We start from the raw sequence: 24,973 nt of genomic DNA on the forward strand, positions 1-24,973 counted from the left end.
AGTGTCTCATTTCAGAAACCCCCCGCGCCATTTCTCCATAGAATACTCAATTTGAACATAAAACAAGTTGAAATTCAATGAAAGATTCATTTTGTTTCAGATGTTTCGGTTGTAAGACAGGTTTGGTTAGGCCTGAGGCCTTACTGGAAGAAGCTCCTGGGGGCGGGGATTGAAACTCGTTTGGCAACTCTTTGCATGTTGTTTGCATGTTCTCCTCATTGCTCTGGGTACTCTGGTTTCCTCCTGCAGACCAAAAAAACAAACAAAACATGCAAAAGTTAGGTTAGCTGGAAATTCCAAACTGGCCATGAGTGAGAGCATGCATCATTGTTGGACTCTCTGTGACCCCGGGATGGACTGGTGGCTGTTTTTACACCTGAGCGTCTTAGGAACAAACTCTTCAGCCTTTCACTTCCTCTGGGTGGCACTAAGATGGCCTCCAGTTTAATGTAAAGAACTGTGGTGTTATTTTTGGTCAGGATATGTCAGTTAAAACACATTCAAAAGGATACCAGGACCGCTTTCTTCCACCTAAACAATTTTACTAAAAATGATGCAGAAAATCTGGTACATGCATGTATCAAGTCTAGGCTGGACTATTGTAATTCTTTATTATCTGGGTGTCCAAAAACAAAACTCATTAAAAAGTCTTCAATCGATCCAAAATGCCTCTAATGCGAGTTAGGGTTGGTTTGGGTTTCCTGAGCTCTCCCTTATTTCTGTTGCTATCAGCTCAGACTGCTGGAGGACAAACTGATCACGGTTCCTCTCTCTGCTGCTGTCTTTACTCGCTCTACTGTAATTATTTCTATCATTAACATGATTTTCTTTGTTTTTCTTCCAGTAGAAACTCCTTCTAGACCAGTCCTTCTGTGTCTCTTTCCTGTCCTCTCAAACCCCAGCCGGTCGAAGCAGATGGTCACTGTATGTGAACATATTGTGTTATAACAGGAATGAATTGACTGGATTTAAATCTGGATCTGTTTTGGACTGAATTGGATTTATGATTTGGACTTTTTTTCTTAGTGTCCCAAGAAGTTGTGACTCGGCACTGTATAAATAAACTGAACTGAATTTATCGTCGGTTTGTAACATATGCAACATATCTCAATGCACTGCCGACAGCTTTTTAAAGACACATGAGCAGCACAAACCGGCACAATATATTTAAGCCTTTTAGCATGATAGGATGTGATTCATACTGTATGTGTGGCCAGACTCTCACCCAGTGATTTCTAGAATCAGATAGGAACTCCCTGCCAGGAACAGGTACGGGAAACAAATGAATGAATTTAAGTTGAAAGTCGACTGTTCGGCAAAGTTACCATTGAAGAAATGAATGTTTAAGAACTTTTGCTTCCAGACACACAGTATACAGCAGATACGGTAAACAGTAGAGGAGTACATTCTGGACATGGAGGGCGCAGCGTTGTGTAAACACTCAGACTGAGCAGGCTGCTTGAGAAGAAAGGAGGTCAAAGGTTAAACCAGCCTGCTAGGACTGAGAATGTGATTTAATGACGCATCTTTACTACATCAAACACGTGTCGGATCACAGTGTAACACCAAAGGTTGAGCTGTTCTTTTCAGTAATGTGACTGTATGAAACACACACACACACAGGCAAAGTGTGGCCTGAGGGCCAGAAGTGGACCTTGGATCGCTTCCATTTGGTCTTCAATGCCCTGAAATAAAAAAAAATACATCTTAAAACAAAACAACAAAAGCAGATCTTCGTTCATAAGTCTTGAGGTACGAAAACAGGGGCAAAAAAAAAAAGCAAACCTTTTTTTTTTTGCTAAGTTAGGCCGTTAGTTGTAACTAAAAACAATCCTGTTGAATTTTATTTACTGTATTTATTTATTTTTTATCTGAGAGGCCATTTTATCTTCGTAGTTGTAAGTTTATCAGAATTCAGCCGGGAAAGTTTTTGCAGTATTCTGACCATACAGATTAAATTTGTTATAAAAGAAAGGATCGTTAACAGGAAAAAGAAAAATACCTAAAAGCCTTAATATGCTTTCAGTAAGTATGCTGAAAGAAAATGTAGTAATTTAGTTGCTTTTAAAACCATAAAACACTTAGTTCTCACCAAATCAGCGACAAAAATAAGGTTTATGCTGTCATAAAACCAAAATGGATCAAAACTTTCTCTGGCTATGTATTTTTCACCATATAGTTTTGTGTGTGATAAATTAAGGTTGCGTCAATTTTTCAGCTCAATGTGTGATTTGCTTTACTATGTCAAAATTACCCTCTTAAAAAGTATCCTCATTATGTCTACAGCAGAGATATTCTGCTTTTTTTTTTCTAAATTGTTGCAAAGATTTGTTTCAAACCCATGAGACCTAAAAATTAAAATTCACCAGTTTTTGTTTTCGTCTCATTTTTCCAGCTGTGACCTGGTAAACGACTGAACTTTGACACGTTTCTGTGCACATCTGCTTAACCACAGACCTCACCGGTTTGTCTAAGTTTTCACCCAGCAGAAACAACTCTTGGCTGAATTCTCTCTCAGTAAAAAGATGACGTTCGTCGTTCATGAGGCCTGTATTTAGTGTCTACTTACAACTAATTTTCTGCTGGGAGGAGGAAATTGCCACAGAATATTACCAGAGTGTAATAAATTTTATTGACTGAACAAAGTACCAACGATTATTTGCCACTAACAAACGTCTGACCGCACAATGTTATCATGAGAAGCTGAGTGAGTCACGTTGACCAAAGTGTTAGGAGTTGAAGCAGCCCCGCATCATGAACCTGCTCGCTTTTCCAGTTTGGTACTAAAAAGTTTATGTACATTCGCCATAATATAAAAAAATATGGGACGAAAAAAAGTACATATCAAAGAATAAAATATATCAACAGTACAACAAGAATTGCACCAGGACTAAATCAGTTTCCATCATGCTTAAACCTTTTTTTTTTAAACACTTTGTACTCCGAGACTTGGCTTCCTTACGTTTTCATCATTTCCTATTTAAACTTCTAGACTCCAAACTGATTTCTTCACACATATAAAAACACAAACTTTTTTTTTAAATTATCAGTAAAAAAATAAACAACAAAGCTCCATAGGGCATTAATAAGTTACATTACTAGGTCAGTAGATAATAAGGCATACAAAAGACAACATTCCACACATTAATGCTGAGGTTAATATGTGTCAGTCAGTGCAACAGTTACACAACGTAGAAAACCTTCTGAGGTACAAAGTTGTTCAAACTCGACACCAAAACATTTACAAATGGCCTAACATGTCAAACTTCTAATTGGCCTAAATCAAAATCACTGTTGCATTGCAACCAATCACCAGTTCTCATTTGCAAAGGAAATGAAACGGTCAGCGTTCGGCGCCCTTCGTTCGCTCCAGGCGCGCCCTCATCTTCTCCCTGTGGGCCGGCGTGAAGCAGCGGCCGACGGCCTGCTCCGTCTCTGCAATCCGCCTCCGGAAGCGGTCGCGGTCTCGCGCCATTTCTTCCCAATGTCCTTTGCGGGACGCCTGGCGGGCGAACGGCCAGGTCCGCATGACGTGCACTTGGACTAGAGGGGAAAACTGCACCTGCAGAACAAGAAGACCACATTAGAACGATTTAAAATCCCCAAAATAATTAGGTCACAATTTCCACCTGTAGCTATGCTTTCTATTAAAACAAGTGAAAATAACACTTCAAATTAAAACCACCAGCTTGTTTCTTCTTAGGCAGACACAGAATCTGACCACAGCTGATACCTCAGGGTTTATATTTAAAAGCTGACGTGACATCCTGCAACTGCTGACACCTTGTGTTAGTCCACATTTGGTGAATTCTCTGCTGACTCGGTCATGACGACCAGCGGGTTTGCTAACTGAAAAATAAACAGCTCAGTCAGGAACGAACTCTTATCTCAGACTTCCTGTAACAGGATCGTCAGCAGAGGGCACCTCCCCTTGTAATGTTAAAGTTGTAACCTAAAATAAGCGCTCTGCTGTTTCTGATAAACCTGAAAAGTGTTATCAAAGCTGGTTCTGATCATTTCACCGCCGTCAGTGCTACAGTATATCTACTTTGGTATTAGTATCAAACTCAAAATTGCCTTCCACTTAATACTTCTCCTAATTCTAACTATCAGGGTAATTAGAAGTTAGTTTTGATCAGGTAATGACCTTTTTCTGTAGGGTGTCTGTCTTGTTGCCCTCTTTCCCCTCAGGTGGTGTCTGCTCAGGTCTTTTCCAGGGAACCAGTGTTTTGTCAGGATGACGGTGCTGCTTTAACTTCCTGCTCGGGAGAGCCGGCCTGGCTGCTCTGGGCTTCCTGGAAGCTTTTGTCTGCTTCCCGGACTCTGTGGGTGGCTGTTCTGTGAGGGGGACGTGAAAGACCGTTGGATCTTCATGTTGGAGTGTGGCGGAGGAGCTCTGCAGGCAGGCCTGGAAGTTCAGCGGGTGGTAGGGGTCGTCTTTCGGGCTGAGAGATTTCCACAGCAGCTCTTCCTCGTCATCATCTGACGGGGCGAAGCTGCTCTCCTTCTCCTCAGTGTCCGTGTCAGATTTGGGGGGAGGCGCGGGAAGTGAGGCTTGTTGTTTACAGGTGGTTTGAGGAGCCGGAGCGTTGGCTGTGCTGGCAGTGAAGCACAGGGGGTTGTAGGGGTCTTCGGGACTGCTGAAGAACTCCCAGAGTTGGTCGTTTTCCTCCTTGTCGACGTCAGGGCTCGAGCCATCTGAACCGGCCCAGCTGCTCCAGCTGCTCTCGCTGTCAGAGCGACAGACCCACATGTTCAGCCTCGGAGCCCCCAGCATCTTCTCACAGGCTTTGGTCACTGACATGAGGTCAGAGTCACTGCTGTCTCTAACTTGACTTTTGCTTTTCCCCATGTCGGAGTTGGTTGAAAGGCAGGCAGAGAAGAAGAAGGGGTTATATGGATCGCTGGATTTGGACAGAGACTCCCAAAGCGCCTTACTTTCTTCGCTCTCAAACTCCACCACGTTCTGCTCTTCCTCGCTGCTCCAGTGAGAACTTTTCTCCTCTTCCGACGTCTCTGGTTTCAAAACTTTCTCTTTGGGCAAATCAGGTTTGTAGGTTTTCTCGCCGCTGTTCTGGCAGGCGTCGTTCGAGCTCGAGCTGTCGCTACTCGACACAAAGATGTTCCAGTCGCCCGGGAAGCCCACCTTCCAGGTAGACTGGTGTCCGAGCAGGATGCCTTCGTCCTTTCCGGTGGTTCTGGACACGAAGTCGTCCACGAGCCCACAGCAGAGGTCGTCGCCACGCAGACTGGACAGCAGGGCCTCGGCCGTGGACTTTCCGGAGAAGGGATCGCCAACGTCGGCGCAGAAGTTGGAGAGGGGATTTGGACCGCCAACCACGACTCCGTTCTCTCCGTCAAACAACGAGGAGAACAGGAACGATTCGGATGAGTTCGACGCTGTGCTCATGTGCTGGATGTGCTCCCCGGTCTCATCGGTGATTCTCACGTGAACCTCAAACCTGAACATCTGAAAAACTGCAGAAGAAAACAAACTTAGTTAAATTCAACAATTAATTACTTAAAGCTATTCTTTGTGAGTAGTATACTGATATTTAGGACATGCAGAAATGTGGAGGTTAATAAATATATAACTATGTAAAAAACTATCACAAAATCTGACAGCTGAACTGGCCGCTCTACATACGTATAAAAACAATTTATTCTTAGAGCACTTGTGATTGTAAGCGATTAATTACAAGTTTTCATTATTTGAAGGGAAATGCAGTAACTCTTCACCAGTCAGTAAAACTATAGCTAAGTTTGAAGCCAATCATGGGAACTTTCAAAACAAAAAGGCCGTCTTAAATCCTCTTGTCCGTACCTGACATGAAAGTGTAGTAAATGACCTGGACCAGCAGCCGAAGCTGTTCCCACAGCACGGTCAGCATCTGTTTAGTCCAGGGAAGGAGCGCCATCCCCCCGCCGCCGAACCTCTCCACCTCCGCCCGCTCACAGCCCTTCTCACAAACACTCGTAGCCATTTTTCACTTCTTCCTTCTCGGGTTACACGGACGGCGACTGTCACGACGAAAGACAAGTCCTCACGTATTCTGGTATTCCTCGTCAAAAACCAACAGACTCCGCGTATGTGTCGGTGACAGATAAGCGTCTGCGTGTTGTCGCTTCATTTTCTGGCAGGTTTGCGCCATTTTGTCCTCCTTCGTCAAATTCGCTCGTACAGTTGCTCCATGTTTTCAGGCTGTGTTGTCTTCGTTGTGATAGTAGAAGCGAATGTCTGCGATGTTGCAATGCCGCGCTTTAAATAAGGGGTTTGACGTCACAGTCAGCCACGGTTGGATAGAGCGGATGTCAATCACCCTAAAGTACCAATCTCAGCTGACTTGAAGAAGTTGGCCCCTCCCAGTCATGTATGACGCATAGAAAGTGCCCGTAATTTCCACGAACAGGAAAAACGGTCAAAAAAAAATCTGACGTAATGAAACGATAAGACGACCGGGACTCAAAACAGAAAATGGATAATTTCTGAGACCACTTTCATTTCACATGTTTTGTTTTGCAAAGTGAAATGATTACATCTCAACCAATGAGCTGTTACAGTTACCTCACCAAAGCACACAGGTAAATAAAGAAAACCAAGAGTAGCTGAATTTAAACAATTTTATTAATCCAAAAAGTGAAGAGTTTATGCCACCAGAGCAGAAGCAGTAGAGGACTCACTGTAAACAAAAAGAAAGACATCAGTTAAAAAAAAAAGTCTCAATATAACCCTACAGATCAATTGTCATTACCATACAATAATTGACCCTATAATGTGTGGTATGGACAATACAATATAAGTACTTATAGCCTACATCAATTCACAGTTTGTATTACTACAAAAATGTGTCGTTATAGTTCCTAAAATTTGATTTAACACCTCTACAAACTACAATTTCATTGTATGAAGGGGACTGGCAGAATTGGCACAAAGGAGCCACTCTGCTAATTTACCTCCAGCTTTTTTCTAGCACAACAGAAATATCACTACTCTTAATAAAACTGAAGAGCAGGACAATGAATTGTGCATTTTCCCCACTGAGTATAGTAAATGTACTGAAGCAGAGTCAGAACAGGAGTTGGGACTTTATCACCACATGTCAGTATTACCAAGAAGAAATCCAAAAAGTAACATTTGTCTGTCAGCAAATGTTCACATGTTAAAAAGAAATTCTTCTTCAGGGCAGAAGCAATACTTACTACTTCCAGTTGGGGGCCAGTACTCTCTTGGTCTTGTAGTAACGGGCCAGCCTGTGGATCCTGCTCTCAATGAGAATCAGGCGAAACTTGGCATCCTTGTCCTGCAAGTATAGTAACAATAAAATGAGTCAATTTCATGATACAGTAGAGCAAATAGAATCATTTTGTTTATGTTTGGGAACGTTCTTCTTCAGACCACTACATAAAAGAAAATGTACTCATCAGAAAGTCAAATGTTAAATTCACCCACAATAAACTGGTTTTCTAAAACATTAAGAAAGAAAACTACACTTGTTGATAATAAAGAAACTGTGTTAGTAGGGTGATTTTTCTCTTATTTTTACAAATGTGCTGAATATCCAAAGCCTGAACTTGTGTTCTTGTACCTTTCTGTTTCTCTCCAGGTGCTTCCTGACAGCCACAGCCTTCTTGATGAGGTGGTAGAGATCCTCGGGCAGGTCAGGGGCCAGGCCCTTGGACTTGAGGATTCTCAGGATCTTGTTTCCAGTAACGAAACGCACCTGAGCCACACCATGGGAGTCCCTCAGAATCACACCTGGACAAGAGAACAGAAAGTAAAACTGATGTGTAAAAAGAAAACTAGCTTACTCTGCCCTCACCATACAATCACTGCACAAACCAGCAGGAACAGAAACATTATCCTACCCGGTGAGAACAGACTCACACCAGTAGCACGACTGAACTAAACCCAGTTATTTAGAGTTTGACTACATTCGAGCACAACTAATTTGGCATCCGATTCAAATGTGCTCAATTTTTTTTATTACCATAGGGACCCCGAACATTGAAAAGTCACGACAGAGACCTGCATCCCCCCAAAAATGTAGAACAATCTTGTAAAGCTTCGCCAACACTCAGGTATCATTACCACAGCACCAGTTTGACCTCAAGGCAGTGTCCTGAATGTTTGTTGCCAATTTAAATTAATGGTTCATTACCAGGCTTCTGCTGGAAATGTGATTTAATCAGGTGTTTACTCAGGAACTCGTCTAAGACATGCAGGGCAGTAGGTCCTCTGGGTAAGAACTGAGAAACTGAATTATGATGTACTGCCTATTTTCACAGGAAGGAAAAAAAAAAGCGGGAAGACATGCATTAAAAATATTTTTTTTTGTTATAACATTTATTTTTTAGTTAGTAAACAATATTTATTTTCTAAGACACAGCAGATGAGTAAAGTTGAAATAAAAGAATTTGAATTAGCTACAGCATTTTGAGTGACATTTCTGCAATATTTTTTCGCAGCTAAAAACAACTACACTCACTATCCTAAGTTTACAATCATGACTAAAAAGTCATACCAATTTTTTAACCATCACCAAATGACAAATATTTGAAGGTGGCATGATGAACTATCAAACCTCACGTGACCATAAGGTTTAAAACCAGATGTTCCTCCCTGTTACTATTTCAACAACAAATGTGGCTAGTATGTGAATGCTGTGGCAGACTAATAGTCATTACTGTGACACATTTTAATGTCTGAGGAAGGAGAAATACTTCTAGAAGTACTGCAAAGATGTGATTCCTACGATCCAGTCAAAAGTAATACCATTTGTTATAGTTTGTAGACTTTTTCTAAAATCTTACCAGTTAGGAATGAGAGGTTTCTTGTGTCTAGTTCAACAAAATACATTTAACTTAAGCATCCACAAACCCATCTGTTCACTAATGAAGGTACGCTTCAATACCCTACACCTGTCTCATGTCATCAGCATCATTATAATGTATTTAAAAAAAACAAATAAGTTCAAATAGGTATGTTACTCTGAGTGGTTCCAACCACTGAATTTGTGATTTTCCTGCCAGACAGAACCAACCACCGAAAAGAAATTTATTTTCTTGGCTACTGGGTTTGAATAATGGGCATCTGCATTGATTATGATTTCTATTTGTCATCAAGTTGTTAAACTTTCTATTTGAGAGCCAGTTGTGGCATTATTTTGCACCTTTGCTCCAACTAAAGCTGAGGGAGCAAAACAACTTTCAACAACCTAACAGTCAGTTAAATGTTAGATCATGTTTTCAATTGTTCCAAAACTCAATTCATCATCACCCCCCCTTCCAATGTGTAAAATGTTGAAGTGGTGATGAAGGTGAAATTTTTTGTGGTAACAAACTCAGTCTTTGAGGTAAATAAAGGTTAAATAATAGTTATTTAACAAAAAGGCACAGATTAATATTACTCTAACCACTGAAAATGCTAACATCCTGAACATTCAACAAATAACATTTGCTGAAAGTTTCACAGCATTCTATAAAAATATGTAGAGATGACGATCTTTGTGACAGATGACAACTTTTCAGACTGTTTGGTGGAAATTCCGGACATAGCCTAATCAGTTTCTTTAAAACCAATAATTTGATTGTTACTATACCGGACTAACTCTAAACTGGACTCCTCCATTGATAAACACTTACCGATCTGAGAGGGAGTCAGGCCCTTTTTGGCCAGCTTGAAGATCTGTTCCTTGACATCATCCGATGTGAGCTTCAGCCACTATTAAAACAAATAATTTGTATTATTAACTCGCTCAGTAGCTGCTCAGGATCGTGTCCTGCAGGAGGACATGTACTCACAGTAGGAACACTGCGCCTGTAAGGCAAAGCTGACTGGGACAAGCCCTTTCTGTGGAAGGACAAAAACAAATGCGATCAAAGAGGGAAACACAAAAACAACAGTTTATTGTATTTACAGTAGAAATAATAAGACTGTGCAGCTTCTGTCAATCCGAACTCGTGGATATCATAACTGGGCCAGCTATCGGCTTCATACTGCCGCTAACAGTATGTGTAACTATTATTTAAAAACATGTCAATTTATCGACAATACGATGTATGTGTTCAAGCTAAAAACCAGTAATATAAAAATGTATTCCTGCAATTTTAGGTTGAGGAGTATTCTAGTTGTAAACCACATACATGCTAATTAGCTAACAAGCTAGCAGAGGACGGGTGTCCATTTGATGAAGCGCCTATTTGTGTTTTTTTCTGGATTTTGGGCGAAATAAAGGTACATTTTTCAGTCCACAAACGGCCCCTGCGTCTTTACAAGCTGGGAGCCGCAGCTAAAACCGACCTGCCATCGTTTAAAACCGAAGTTTTACCAATTAAAAGAAAGCTCACCCGGGAGCGTGCATGCGACCCATGATGGCGGTGGAGGAAGAGAGGCCGCACACGCGACAGAAAAAACAGTTTTACGTCTGGGCGGGAAGTGACGTCATTACGCAAAGGCGCTCGTTTCCGGTTAAAATTTTTTTTTTTCAATTTTAACGCTATATTAACACAAAATGTGCACTTAAAAAACTTTTCTTTAAAGTTGTATTCGTTTGTATCAACTATCTCACACAGTATTTGGGCAACAAATCTGTGTTTCAATTCTTTCCCAAATATTTACGGAGTTTTTTTTTGTTATAATCAACAAGAGACAACCCACAGATGTTTTATCACTCACAAATACTTCACAGATTACAAAAGTATATTCTTGTAGTTTCACTTACTTTAGAAAGCTTTTCCCAAATCTGTTGCATTTGCCCTGTAGCAAAACAATAATATAATTTTGGAGAATCAATTTGTTCACTATTTTGACCAAATTTCACTCACAAAGTACATTTTTTGAAATCTAAAGCCCATTTTAATATTTTTAGGTGGTCAACCTCTGCAGATGCTATTTATTACAAAACAAAAGCTATAAACTTTTCTGCACATCATTCTCCATTTCCTATATTGTTGTTATTTTGTTCCTTGTAAATAATTGACATTTTTCTGTTGATTTATTGCTGCTTTATGCAGCAAATCTTTTCTTGCAATCTTTCATTTTTTTTCAAATACTAAAAACAGGTTAAAATTATTTCATTTTTATGATTGCGTCCTTTGAGGTGGAAGAATAATGAACTTTTTGCTGTAAAGTTAGAAGACACCACAAAACTGTGAAAGCTGAGCATCTAAAATTCCTACAATTATACTCCACTTCACAAACTTAACACACAGACACACTTCATACTTGTTCAAAAAACATTTAATTTGCTTTATGAAATCGAGGGATTACAGTACACACCGATTCAGGCTAGAGGTCACCAATTAAAAATAAATAACTGGCCAAGTTAGTACAAACTCTTTGCTTTCTTTGTACAGTTACTAAAAGAGCAGATCAAGGCAGTAATATTTATAGCGTGACATACATGTCATAGATCTTTAAAAACCCTTTCAGAAAAAAACCCCTTAATTTCTTTATTAAACATAACTTTAGATTATAGTTATGCAGGTATTATCTTGCACAGGATATTGTTCCCTTCTTGTGAAGATGTTTAACATCAACATCTTTGAACAATACATTCAGATCATTTCCTTTTTTTTTTTTTTTTTAAATATAAAACCTTCCTGCTCCTGGACTTCAACACCAGTTATTGCTGACTTCTAGTCTGGTCACTTTTTAGGCACTAGGAGTGTGTGTGGGATCGGTGCTCGAGCTCAAACTGTCTCATGTCCAAACTCCAGGAGGGACTCGGCTTCTGATTTATGGTTTCCAGATACTGAACTGACTCGTGATCAACATTATAAGGCAAACATTATCGTCATTCAGGAGACTGACAAGTGTGGGTTCCCAAGCTTACGGTACAATTTCCCCTTTCATGTGTGCTGAGTGAAAACAGTTAAGAAGTATTACAAGAGAACGGAGCCCAGTAGTGTGCATTTAGGGACAAATCATTGTTATAAAAAAGACTTGCCTGGTTCCAGTCCGGCACCAGACCAGCTCTGAAGGAACTACATTTATAGCTTTGTAGAATATATATATATTTTTTTTGATAAGGACATATTACATTGTTAAGAAAATACATTTAGTAATAAGGCTAAGTTGAGAATCACAGAAGAAATTCTGAGAACAAAGGCACCCTGATCCGTTCCCAACAAGAGAGCGGTTGGTTTTCGGTCCCATTTTTTAAATTAGTTTTGGCACTTTATGGGGGAATCTTCAGCTGACTGATTTTCCTCTAATCTTGTTTGAAAGGCTACCCTACAAAACCCAGATTTTTTTTTAATAACCCAGAAAGTTTCTATTTCTTAAAAAAAAAAAAACTGTCAGTCTACATAGACACTCTTCTGAAAGTAAGCAGTTTGGTCCTCTAATATCAAAATGTACAAAATATTACAGAATTTTTGACACACTTAAGAAAAGGGAGACAAACTAAGGAGATTGTTTGTCACATAAACACGTTTTAAAGCAAAGTGAAGACAAGAAAAAAAGGCTCCTCTTTCAGGGTTTGTACATTTGTTTCTGTTGCCTCTTTCAAGGCATGTCTGAAGGAACGCAGAACACATTCATGTCATATGGGAACAACATCTAAAGCAACACAATAATTATATGCAATCTCCTGATAAAAGTCATTAGAATCAGGTCAAGTCAATGTGTGTAGTTTATAATGCATCACTTTAACCCATAAGCACAGCCACATATAATCTTAATACCCACTACAACACGTGAAAGAAATGATAAGTTTGATTTGTTATATTACAAAGTAAAATATTCCTGGTTGGATTACAAAATTAAGATCATATTAATCCCCACTAAAGTAAATATGAGTCCATTTCCAGACCTATAAGTCTTGAAGTAGCATTTTTACGACATAAAAGCTGGGGTGACCAGTATTTTCAAGTAAGGTCTCCACTGCAGCGTTTCCCATATGATCTGAATGCATCGGTTGTTGTCAGGAGAGGCAGTCAGAGGCAGGTCGGGGGTCAGAAGTAGGGAACAGTCGTCAGTTTGTACCACTTGACCGTCTCCTTGCTGAGGTCAAAGTCTTTGAGTCTGAGCCTGATGCCGCCCAGAAAGTAGTTCTCACGCAGCGACTCGGCACTGAGCACGCTCAGCTGCAGCTCCCGCAGGCCGAGCGTTTCTTTGCTGTAGCCGCTGTACACCAGCTGTGGAAGGACAAAGATGGAAAAGTGAGCACACCGAGTCTGTTTTTGAACCAATGCTAAAATGAACAGACATCAGCAAATGTTAACTTTCTAAGTCATTATTTGTACTTGTTAAAACTAAAAACTTTTGGAGATTACACTATTCAGACCCTCTTCACTTTTAATCATTCTTATGTTGCTACAATCAATTTATTTTGTTCTCAATAATTTACACTCTGTATTCTTTAATGACAAAATTAAAACAGAATTTTATACAATTTTGTATGCTGGCTGATTCAAAACTAAAACTGCAATATTTCACATTTTCAAACCTTTTGCAACAACACTTGAAATTTATCTCAGGTTCCTGCCATTCCTCTTGATCCCTGCTGAGAGGTTTCTACACCTTGATCGGAGTCCACCTGTGGTAAACTAAACTTATCGGACATTGAAGGCACACACCTCTCTACAGAAGGACTTCTAGCTGACACTCAAAGCAGAAACCCTGAGCCTGCAGAGCTCAGAGACAGGAATGTTACATGGCTACAACATATTTCTGCTGCCCAGAAAGTTCCCAGGAGCTCAGTGGGCTCCATAAATCTCAAACAGAAGAAGATTGGCCCAACCAGGACTCTTCCAAGGGCTGGTCGCCACACTGAGCAGTCAGGGGTTAGGGTCTTAGTGAGAGAGGTGACCAAGAACCTGATGGAACCTGTGATCGTCAGAGATCCTGCATGGAGATGGGACTAAGCTCCAGAAGGTCAAGTATAACTGCAGACCTCCACAGAGCTGAGCTTTTTGGCAGAATGGCTTGATGGAAACCTCTCCTCAGTGCAAGAAACTCAAAAGCAGCTTGAAGGACTTTCAGGCTGTGAGGAACAGGATACCCTGGTTTGATGAAACCAACCCTGAATTGTATGGACTAAATTCAAGGAGAAACCAGACACTGCTCATCAGCTGTCAAACACTATCTCCACAGTGAAGCATGGTGGTGGCAGCATATATATCTGAATATATATGCTGAAGCTGAATACATATCAGATTCAGCTGAATATATATCGTCAATTAAAACCTGATATCCTTAGCTCAGGAACTCAGACTGAGCTGAGAGTTCACCTTCCAACGTGACAACGACCCCAAACACAGAGTGAAGACAAAATGAGTGGCTTACAGACAACTCTGAATGACCAGCCAGAGTCCTGATTTAAACTGAATCAAACATCTCTGGAGAGACCTGAAAATGGCTCCACCAGCAGAACCCATTCAACTGGACTGAGTTTGAGAGGATTTTAAGAAGAAAATCCCCCAAATCAGACGTGCAAAGTTTGTTGCATCAAACCGAAAAAGACTCAAGGCTGGACCTGCTGTCAAAGGTGCATCAATTCAGTTCTAAATAAAGGATCTTAAATACTTATTGAACTGTGATATTTCCGTGTATTTTTTTCATAAATGTACAAATTATTATAAGTCTGTTTTTACTTTGTCATTATAGAGTACTGAGTGTAGAATAATGTATTTTTTTATGATTTTAGCATCAGGATGCTACATAACACTACAAAAGGTGAAGTCTGATAACTTTCTAAAGCTTCTCTAAATGAACACAAATAATGTATTAAAAAATAAAAATATAAATGTAGAGAAGTGCTTCCAGACCATCTCATTAAAAGTGGGGTTCCTGGTTTTCCTGGTGATCTTTGTCTTCTGTTTGGAGGACTTGTGTGGGTCTGGAAGCAGGTAGGTTTTTACGTACGGGTTTGGATCTGTTCCTTCTTCAGAAACCTGAAACCAGAAACAACAGATGATCCGACTAACAAAGCAACACCATCCATCTGGTTATAAAGAGGCTCGGGATGTGCGTTTGATTATTTCTGTGTTTACCAGGTCTTTGATGTGCATGACCATGATAAATAGATTGCTGTTCCTGTACGAGATGGAAAGCTTCACTTCTCCTTCCACCCGACCCGAGGTTGGACTCAGCGGAGGTTCTGTAACAGTCAAAGACCACACATCACACCCATGAATATAACAAATAATTTAACACAGACATTTCAGCATGAGAAGCTGACATAATTGCGTAATACCCCTTTTATCCATTTCAAATAAGTGTCATCGTTGACAAAAAAATAATTCAAGGATTATCAACATTCAATCTAGACAGCCTCATGTCACGAGACGAGGCACAGAAAAGAAAGCAAAACCAGACGCAGTTTTAATGGAACGCCAAACACGTGAAGAACGAGACAGAGGCATGCAGGTATTTACCGGGCGCTCTGGGCGCGGTCTCTAAACCCTCTGTCTTCTCATCTCGAGCGATCGGATGAAAGAAGGTGTAGATCAGGTCGCACTAGGTTAAAAAACAGGTTACTTAAACAACAATCACTTGCTGTGTAAACAGGAGGCCAGGTGTGTTTGTTTGTTCTACCTGTGTGACCTCTGCGGAGCATCTCATCAGGTTGTGCACATAGCTGCTGAGCTCCAACTTCCTCTTGGCTGCCACTTCCTTAATATGGGTGCGACCGAGCACCATTTTGTTAGGGAAACTTCAAATAAAAAGAAACGTCATCATTTAGAATTTGTTAATTAAAAAATAATAATGCAACATTCAAGCCTGTAACAAAAGCAGATTTTAAGTGATTTTTAAAGTTAAGAGTTGTATTGATTAATAAATGACAATTTGTTAATTATTTGATTTAAGACAAACCTGCTACCTCTAATTTTTCTATTAGAAGGGTAGAATAAGTAGATTATAAAGCCCTGAGGAGTACAGGTAGAGGAGAGGTCTTACCTGGGGAGCTTCCAGAGAGGAAAAAGGATGGTGAGTTTATTGTGAAGCTCCTGAAACTCGTCAAAAGTGCGGAAAACAAACTGAGGCTCGTTCTGACCTTCCCTGAGGATCCTCACCACGTAGGTCTGCTCAGTAAAATCAGACAAAAGAGATCTGGTTTAGTTTAACCCTGATAGGAGATAGAACATGAGAAATAGAGCCTGAGTTGAATAAAACCCAGTTGGTGGAACTCACGTAGTGTTTGTCAGGGTTGTATCTTTTCTGGAAGGAGAAGATGGAGGCGTGGACGATGCGCCCGTCCTGCTTCATAGTGTACGTCTTGGGAGAGAAAGACAGGATTGGCTCGTCGTTGGCAGGGAGGCCAGAGAAGCGCAGCTGGGCAAGGTTGTGGATGAAGAAGTTAAACTTGGTGGCGATGCTTCCCAGACTGGACTCTATCAGCCTGTGGAGGAGAGGAGAACGGCAGGGAAAACAGAGAAGTGAAATCCAGCGTGAAAAGACATGAGTCAAATGTCAATGAGCTGTTTTGAGCCACAATTGTAAAAACACTGCGATAAAACTTATTTTCTGTCATGTGTCATACTTTCTGTCCAGTTTTACTAGACTCAAAATAACCATAATGCTGTTTATGGTTTGTTGCAGTAGTGTGAGACAGCTGCTGTTCTTCCCTCTGTTCATGATGCCATCTGGTGGATTCTGAGTTCCCAACAAGCAAAAACAAACTGTCCTCGATTGAGTCTGATCAAAAATAAAAGCTGTGCACACAAGACTAAATATAGAGGGACTAAAAAAAACATTGGGGAGCAGTCAGTGAGAAGTTTATATATTTAAATATTTTATAAGTAGAGACAGAAGCAGAGAGAGAGATTTTTGTCCATCATTTGGGTTGTAAGAACAAGTTGAAACATTTACCTCGTGAAAAAGATGGTGGCCTCAGCGTCTGTGTTGTGGGGCTGCAGAGCATCGAACACATACTTCAGATCCTGAGAGCCACTCAGCTCTGGTAGGCCTGACGACGTCATCTACAAGCACAACAATAAACCATTTGAAGACATAAATGAACGAATTAGTTTCTGAATTGTTCAAAATGTCACAAAAAGTCAAGGCATACTACTGCATACATCAGGGGTCTCCAACCCTGATCCTCGAGGGCCACTATCCTGCATGTTTTCCTTGTTTCCCTGCTCCAACACACCTGATTCAGTGGTTAAATGACTTCTTCATGTTCTACAGAAGCCTGTTAATCACCTATTGATTCACAGCAGGTGTGTTGGAGCAGAGAAACAAGTAAAACATGCAGGATGGTGGCCCTTGAGGACCAGGACCGCCTACCTCAGGCATATATAATACTAAAAGCTAAGCTTTCCTTGAAGGAATGTATATCGCCTTCTGCCTTTCATGCCAGTTTTAAACTAAGATCATCATAGGTTGAGAAAGATGGAGCTGTTTTAAACAAACCTTGAAAATAATGTCATGTGATATCACCCAACATCACAAGATGTCCCACTCAGAGTCTGTTCTGTGAATGACTCTCAGCTACGTCAAATTTTAGTTCAATATCTGTAAAACTGGCTGAGTTATAGTCATATTCCTATTGGTTAAAGTTGATTAGCTGTGGCCATCTTGAATTCAAGTAACTCTAAAAGTTAATCACTTGATAACTTTAGTGTCAGTAAAATTTGTCCAGTAAGAGATAATTTGCTAAAAAACAGTTAACTCTAAAGAGTTATTAGAAACAGTTTACCAAAGATCTTCTGTAATCTGTCAGAGCCCAGAATATGTGTTGGGGATCAGTCTCAGCTACTACCACACCAATTTTAAGGTCAATATCTGTAAAACTGACCGAGTTACAGGTGTTTTGGTGTTGAACAGAATGTAAGAGAGTTACATTTCTCAACACTATGGCTTGCGGGGGCAGACAGTAATAAAGTGAATACTCGTCTCCTTGTAAACATATTAAAAAAGAAGTGATTATTTTCAAAAACATATCTAAAACCCATTTGTGCTGTAGTGAATTCTATAAACAGACATTTCTAGGACAGTGAGGAAGCACTGATTTATTATGTTATGAAAGAGCAACTCCTGGCTTGTATATTTGTTCCTCTGGCCCCTGCAGGTGCAAAATAAAGCCAACTAGACACTTTATAAGAAGGTTAAAAAAAAGCTTAAGCAGCAGAACAAAAGTCTCCCCCCACAGCTCCATGTAAACAACTCAAGCATTTGAGAAATTCTCAAAATACAACTTTGACTCAAACTCTTGTGAGAAACAGCATCATTTCATATTCTATTTATATGCACAACCAACTAGAGCTGCCTTGTGTATCCCTGCTCTGTGCATACACACACACAGGATGTGTGAATATGTTTTGTGTGTGTGTACGCTCCGCCTCACCAGAGACAGCAGGTTGAGGAAAAGCCCAGAGTTCTTGCGGATGAGGTTGTAGGCCTGGCAGCAGAGATCTACAAACAGCTGGAAGCGACTGGTGGGACGTTCGCCTCCGTTGATGACGTACGCCATGTCGGAGGTCAAAACGAAAGGCGCTCGGTCTCTGAGGGGTGAGGAGGAGGAACGGGAAGAAGATTTTGACTCTGAATCCTACAAGGGCTTGATGAGAAGCTACAGGAAAAGTCTAAACAAAGAAACCTCTAACAAAAAAGTCAATGCGATTCCTTTCTTAAAAGCCAAAAAGTACTTAGAGTGTGGATGATGCAGTTAAGAAACAGGCCACGTCTAAAAACATTCATTAATCCTGCCGCACCTGAGATTCAGTGACCCAAAAAAGAAGTGAGGATTGTTTGAGTGTCAGAGAGTTACATCATACTGAGTTTTAAATACCAGACTGCAGTATTATACAGATCAGATAATTCTGCTCTGCAGTATGAGAAAATTTATGTCAATATTTAAATAATTACTTGAAGGTGATGCAGACATTTAAACTTTGCTCCAAATTCTAAGGGTTCTAAATGTTTAAGTGGTTATATATTTTGAACCACTTCAACATTTATAAAGTGTTAAATGTGGTAAAATGTCCAATGTTTCATTAAAGTTTAATACAAAATGTAGGATAATGTACAATTCTGTTGTAAATATTATTTTCCTTTACAATCAGGAAATACGACCTTTCACTTACTGTGTTGACAAGACTGTAATAAAACAAAAAGACAATTTCCTGGTCCACCCTGATAAAAAAAAACCTTCAAACACTGATACCAAACCAAGCGCACTAAAGCGTAAATGATCTCATAATTACCTTTTAAAGCTGCCAAACATCTGGGCGTGACCCAGGAACTTGCCAAAGTCGATGTGAAACATGTGACCAGTGGAGCGCAGCATGATGTTGTCGTTATGGCGATCACAGATGCCAAGGACGTAGGTTGCAACGCAGCAGCCGGCGCAGGAGTAGATGAAGTTCTCTGATGCCTACAAAGATGGTGGACAGGCGAGAGAGCACATTTAGGCTGGCCACAAACAGAACACACTGAAATGAGAGTTCATGTGAGACGTTTTAATGTCTATGAACTTTGAACTTAACAAGCTCCGAGTAACGTCTGAGTACTACTATCATTGTTGGGATCTAATGATAAATTGTATGGCTTTTCTTCTTGCTTTAAACTACAAAAACAGGAAGCTCATGCTGAAACCTTTAAAACTTGGCTTGCAGCAGTGCACCCCGCCAAGTGTACTCCAGCCACAGTGTGAGTCCAGATCTCAGAGTGCACTGAGAGGAGTATAAGGGTAGCAGCCAGGAGACAAACTCTGAGACACTGTGGTGTTTCTAACTTTTATCTGTGATCATCAAACTTGTAAGTACAGCTGAAATAACAGCACTGATGTCTATAATATGTCTGAGTGAAGGTTTCCTTGAAATCTTAATAAGCCAATATTCAGTCCTAATTACAAAACTTTTTTGCTTTCTGACAAACAAAAACAGAAAATTAGGCGAATGAAAGAAGCTTTATTTGCATTTTGGCCATCTTAAGACACTGTATATGTAATGTAAAGACAAAGAATATGAGACAAGCAAACAGATGAAACTAGTACAGTTTTACTTATTCTCCAGCCTAACAAAACTTTTTCTCACCAGTCTCTGAGCTGACTCGTCAGTGTTTTCTTTTAGTCTAGTTCTTTAAGTTAAACAACTTTAGGTCAGATGAAAGGAGCTATAAAAAATAATAATTATATGTTCTTAAATAACTAGAAATCAAACAGTACACAGTGAAGATAAAAACATGCACATTGATGCATTATGTCATCTATAAGAATTAAAATTGCCTTTTCTCATTGTCGAGTTTATTTCAGGACTATGAGTTTGAGTCTCTGAACTGATCTTTAAGTTGTCATGTACCTGCACAACACTGGCTGCAAAACAAGGGCTTAAATAAATAAAATACAAACTATAGATTAGGTTAAGACTTTCTGCAGTAAACATTCAGGGTCAAAGGTTTTAAGTTTCCAAAAGTCAAATTATTTGCTGTTTAACTGTGTGTCGTAAGTCTGAAGAAACTGACAAAATGTTTCAGCATTTCCCCCCAGAATTACATCATAATTTGTTAAAAAGACTGACAGAAGAACATTCTCAACACAATATGCTGAGTTGGAGTGAAGGTTCCTCAACTATTTGTTTTTATAAGTCTAAGTACAATAATGATCTTTGTGTGTACCTTCTCATATTCATCCTCAGCAGGGTTGTATTTGCGGAGCCATTCTGCCAGAGGTTTGTCTTTGAAAGATCCAGTTACACCATATTCCACCTGAATCTTTCTCAGCGTGTCAGAGGACGGCACCAGCTCCACCATACCTAAACGCACACAGAGAGCCAAAAAATATAATCTTACAACTCTTTTTTGTGGGATTGCTCTATGTCAATAAAAATAAACGCATAAAAATTAATAACAAATCTGTTAAATAACAAGTAACTGTATGAATTCATAATTCTCTCAGAGCTGTTTAAATTTCATGTCAGCATCTGTTTTTACATTGAACGTGTGGCTCCAGTTACCTTTATCCTTGTCGGTGGAGATGCACTTAAAGTTGACCATACGGAGGTCCAGCCCCTCCTGCAGCCAGATGCGATCCATGATGCGAATCATCTGAAGAGCCAGCATGTCCTGCCTCAGATCTTCTCCCACCTGAAACAAAAGCAGGCAAGCTGAGGAGACAGAAAACACAGGCAGAGTAGAGCTAATCGCTGACTTCAAATTCAGCCACCAGGGGGAGCCGTGTGCAGATGAGATACAGGGAAAAGGTTTGTTGAACTGAACTTGATGACATCTCCTGGCTTCAAACTAATGGAGCATGTTTGTGTCAGACACACAAGAACTGCAAGTGCGATAAGTTTTTAAGCATTTTCCATCACCTTAAACATGACATTGATCTCCTCTCCCAGAGGGTCGGCATTGACCAGGGCCAGCTTGAGGGGAACTGCGTTGGAGCTGAAGAAGGAACAGGCCTACAAAAACACGAGCAATATTATTTTATCAATAATACACTGCACTCATACTTTCTTTCAGTAACACTTCTAGCTCTGATGTTTGGTTCCTTTATTTATTTATTTTAATCAAGCAGGTACTTAAGCTAGAAACGATTAATAATTATGTAGCATTGTTGTAAGTGTTATCATTTATTGATATGGATGATAATATTAAATTCTTGAGTGTCGAGTTCAACAGACAGGAATCTGTCAAGTAAGATACCTGTCTGATAAACTCACACTGATGTAGCTGTTTGAAAGTGAAACTCAAATGGCATTTATCTCTAACAGAGAATTACAAAAAGACAACAAGCACAGAGAGGTCTCTGATTAATTACTAATTAAAGTGTAGCTGACTTCTTAATGCCTGCAGGCTGCTGAGCCACAAAGGAAGCTGAAATATTAACTAGAGACTAATAAAAGACTTCTGTTATCTCCTTTCTTGAGCCAAGTAATATTACACTACCTAAAAATGTTACAGAGATACCATTTACAAATCTTAATATCTGTAACAAAAATCATTTAAAATAATAAAAAAGCTCAGTTAGATCTAAGTTGTCTCCTTCTCCGCTGGGTTTGTACCAACAGTTAGCCTTTTGTGAATCAGACATTTGCAGTGAGGTGTGACAGGTGTATTGATCTGAGCTCAATAATGAACAATAATTAAAAACTGAAGTTACTCTCTGTTATTTTTTGTACGTACCTTGATGTTTAGCTCCTTAGCCACCAGGCTGGGGCTAAGAGGCAGCCGGCAGCTGTTTCTCTGGAAAAAGTTCTGAACATTTTCAAGACCCTCCTGGAGCGCGACCTAAACGCACACAAACACCAAAAAAAAAAAAATTACTTTCCATACAAACAACAACAACAAGTGCTTAACAGAGTGGCACGAAAGCAGACTGACCTGACGCGTAGATCCCGCGGCCTGTCGGACCCTCTCGGCTACGATTCCCAGCAGAGTGACCAGCTGAGTCTGTTTGTCCAGCTCCGCCCGCAGCTTGCTTCCACACAGGCACAGCAGGGCCCCCAGCACCTGCTCATAGCGCCGCCCCCAGGCCGAATCCTGCACAGCGTCCTTCAGAAGCCTGCAGCCATCACACACATCTTAACGACTACACCTTAATCCTGCTGGTTAGCTAACCTTTAGTCTTTTCAGCGTAAAAGAAGTTGACTTTTGTTAGGTTTGTCAGGTTCCTACAAATTAACAGTGCTTTACAGACAACTTCAGTCCTGATATGAAGGGAAGATTTTTCAAAAAATAACCAAAAGGATTTACAGTATAGACTTTGTGTTATATGACAAAAAACGACAGAGAAATTGTTACACTGCGGTTAGAATACCTCAAAGATAAACCCATTAAGATTCAACATGCACAAGTACCATGTTCAAAAGTCGCCTCAAGCCTTATTGGATTATTTTGTCAAAACCTTTCTAAATAATGACATCAAAAGCAATGAAAACATCTTCTTTGGAAAAGTACAGGGTCTTTACCTGTGTCTAAGAGCTAATTACTTCCTTATTCTTTACCCATGCTTGTCAAAATGTTCTGGATACTTGTCATTTAGCTTGAAGCATAGTTTGTTTTTTTTCTAAGTGAGAATTGGTGCTTTACTTCTGAGTCAGTATCTTATCTGCAGGAGAAGGCAGTCAGAGAAATCTCAGTTAAGACGATTTAAGGAGAAATTCTCAGGAGGGAATCAAGCTAACAGCTCATCAGCAAAAAAGAGCTAAAGAACACTTTCTATCAGCTAAAGCAACTCAATCCTCAAAAATTTAATATCATTTTAAGCTAATACTATATTTCCCACTAATTGTTTATTTTGACACTTTTTTTCCCTCAACAGAACAACGACCGTGTTTATACACACCATGCAGAGGACAGAGGCAGCTGAAAGTGTTTTGCTAATGATGAGATGAGTTTTATTTTCTTTTGGGATTAGACCACGGAAGTTGTAAGAACATACTGAGCAGCCATCATAAACGCTGTTCAGCTGACTGGCTCGTGACACAGTAAACCAATAAAACATTTGCTTGAACCGCTGAAATTTTTGAGCTTTGAGTTGTTTAGGTGCTAAAAAAACGTCCTCTGAGTGACTGCCAGCTCTACTCCCTCTTCTCCAGACTGGGATCAATCTGACTGCTCTCTGCTGCAGGAAAGATACTGACTGCTCATATGTACATCACACAAATTCACTTTACAATCTCCTTAAGCACTTGTTTTTTTGTTGGTGTTCCATCACTGCTGCAGACTCACCAGTACAGGTGGTGGGTGATGTTAATGTTGCCTTGAGCTCTGGACAGCAGGAACATAACGAGCGCATTCTTTAGGTGACACTCAAACTTTAATGCCTGAAGGAGCCGACAGAAGAAAGTGATTTTGAACTGAAGTTAGAAAAACTGGGGGTTAAAAACTTGAGAAATGTCAGTACATCAACATGTAAAGGCTGTTTACGTTGGTAATGCATTCAGCATGAGTCATTTGAGACGTTAGTTATACCTGTACAAGCTGAGGCAGGTAGTCAACCAGCTCATCATCGCTGCTCTTTTCAATCCAACTTACAGCCACGCTTCTCACTTCAGTATCTGCAAACCTACATAAATATACATCAACACATGACAGACAGCAAACAAAGTCAACTACTTAGTGTCTCTCTGACAACTTATACTACACTTTGGGTAGATCTATAACAATAAGAACACACTGTGTACACTTCACAGTCCTTACGTTATAGATTTTCTGTGCAGTAAAACAGAGTATATAATTGATGCGTAAGTACTGAGAACAGTGTGTACTTTGAATCAAGCAGCTCCAGTGCAGTGACTAAGGGCAGGGTGGGCCAGTGGTGCAGCAGGGAGTGAATGTGAGCCATGCTGGCCCAGTCCCAGCTGGGCGCGCTGGCTAACACTTTGGGAAGGCTGCTGGGGTGGTCCCGCCGACAGTGGAGCCGATGATCCCAAAGGAGCTGGTGATCGGACCGCTTCAGGCTGGAGGCAGCAAGAAAACAAACAAACAAAAAAACCCTGCATTGTTTAGCTGGCATAAAAGAGAAGGAAAAAATAGATAAGCCTGACTCAATGGGACTTGTTCTTTAAGGATTACTCTTCAGGTTTAACATTATCAAAACAAACTAAAAGCTTTTTTCAAAGGAACTCTAAACAGTTTACTGAGCAGAAAAAACACTGATACTGACCACTTCAGAATAAAAGCATTTGTACTAAAGCCTTTGCAGTTTATGTACACTGAAATAAAAAAGTCATACTATTACAGGAGCTTTACAGACTAATAAAGGACAGCGTAGTTATTACATGCATGTCAATCTAAAAAATGAGATCTGACATGTTATTAGTTCACATCGAGGACAACTAGACTAATTAAAGAAGAAATTAAAACAAATCTAAAACTTCATGCCCAGAAATACAACCAGTGCTAATATTATAAAACTCAAGTATGTCTGTTTTATCTAACATGAAGGGTCTTAAGCCCTGGACACCCCTGTACCGAGGCTGAATTTTAACCTATAACTGCGTCGGATTTCTGCTTTAAGATTTTAAAGAAACATATCAGTAAATTCAGCTCTACAGGTTTTGAAACCACAGGAGT

At 40.1% G+C, this 24,973-nt stretch overlaps 3 protein-coding genes and 1 non-coding gene across 5 annotated transcripts in view; all 4 read right to left on the bottom strand.

The window, feature by feature from the left end:
• Positions 1–2,609: 2,609 nt before the first annotated feature.
• On the bottom strand, positions 2,610–6,246 carry ppp1r15b (protein phosphatase 1, regulatory subunit 15B). Its single transcript, XM_017432828.3, has 3 exons — positions 5,825–6,246; positions 4,148–5,478; positions 2,610–3,562 (listed from the first exon to the last, which is right to left on the bottom strand). Exons 1-3 carry the CDS (start codon positions 5,982–5,984, stop codon positions 3,344–3,346), a joined length of 1,710 nt encoding a protein of 569 aa, XP_017288317.1. The 5' UTR covers positions 5,985–6,246; the 3' UTR covers positions 2,610–3,343.
• A 361-nt stretch (positions 6,247–6,607) lies between these two features.
• On the bottom strand, positions 6,608–10,458 carry rps13 (ribosomal protein S13). Its single transcript, XM_017432832.3, has 6 exons — positions 10,348–10,458; positions 9,802–9,850; positions 9,643–9,721; positions 7,587–7,756; positions 7,201–7,301; positions 6,608–6,680 (listed from the first exon to the last, which is right to left on the bottom strand). The coding sequence occupies exons 1-6, from the start codon at positions 10,368–10,370 to the stop codon at positions 6,647–6,649; spliced, it is 456 nt and encodes a 151-aa protein (XP_017288321.1). The 5' UTR covers positions 10,371–10,458; the 3' UTR covers positions 6,608–6,646.
• Positions 6,899–7,030, bottom strand: LOC112451205. Its single transcript, XR_003039985.1, has one exon. It is a non-coding gene; the product is annotated as a small nucleolar RNA SNORA19 (small nucleolar RNA).
• Positions 10,459–11,221: 763 nt separating the features above from the next.
• Positions 11,222–24,973, bottom strand: part of pik3c2a (phosphatidylinositol-4-phosphate 3-kinase, catalytic subunit type 2 alpha) — a 62,725-nt gene continuing 48,973 nt past the window's right edge. The window contains exons 15-32 of one of the 2 annotated variants that reach the window (XM_025009744.1): positions 24,166–24,357; positions 23,870–23,963; positions 23,627–23,721; positions 22,277–22,457; positions 22,079–22,183; positions 21,262–21,354; positions 20,905–21,034; positions 20,567–20,703; positions 19,156–19,325; positions 18,297–18,453; positions 16,817–16,926; positions 16,139–16,346; positions 15,905–16,029; positions 15,542–15,659; positions 15,382–15,463; positions 14,998–15,104; positions 14,773–14,898; positions 11,222–13,140 (exon numbers count right to left, since the gene is read on the bottom strand). In XM_025009744.1, coding sequence (XP_024865512.1) covers positions 12,958–13,140; positions 14,773–14,898; positions 14,998–15,104; positions 15,382–15,463; positions 15,542–15,659; positions 15,905–16,029; positions 16,139–16,346; positions 16,817–16,926; positions 18,297–18,453; positions 19,156–19,325; positions 20,567–20,703; positions 20,905–21,034; positions 21,262–21,354; positions 22,079–22,183; positions 22,277–22,457; positions 23,627–23,721; positions 23,870–23,963; positions 24,166–24,357 — 2,413 coding nt within the window. In that variant the 3' untranslated portion in view covers positions 11,222–12,957. The remainder of the gene's footprint in view (positions 13,141–14,772; positions 14,899–14,997; positions 15,105–15,381; positions 15,464–15,541; positions 15,660–15,904; positions 16,030–16,138; positions 16,347–16,816; positions 16,927–18,296; positions 18,454–19,155; positions 19,326–20,566; positions 20,704–20,904; positions 21,035–21,261; positions 21,355–22,078; positions 22,184–22,276; positions 22,458–23,626; positions 23,722–23,869; positions 23,964–24,165; positions 24,358–24,973) is intronic. The other variant, XM_017432894.3, reaches the window with a different exon arrangement.

Source organism: Kryptolebias marmoratus, linkage group LG11 (genome assembly GCF_001649575.2).
Source record: "Kryptolebias marmoratus isolate JLee-2015 linkage group LG11, ASM164957v2, whole genome shotgun sequence".
NCBI lineage: Eukaryota > Metazoa > Chordata > Actinopteri > Cyprinodontiformes > Rivulidae > Kryptolebias > Kryptolebias marmoratus.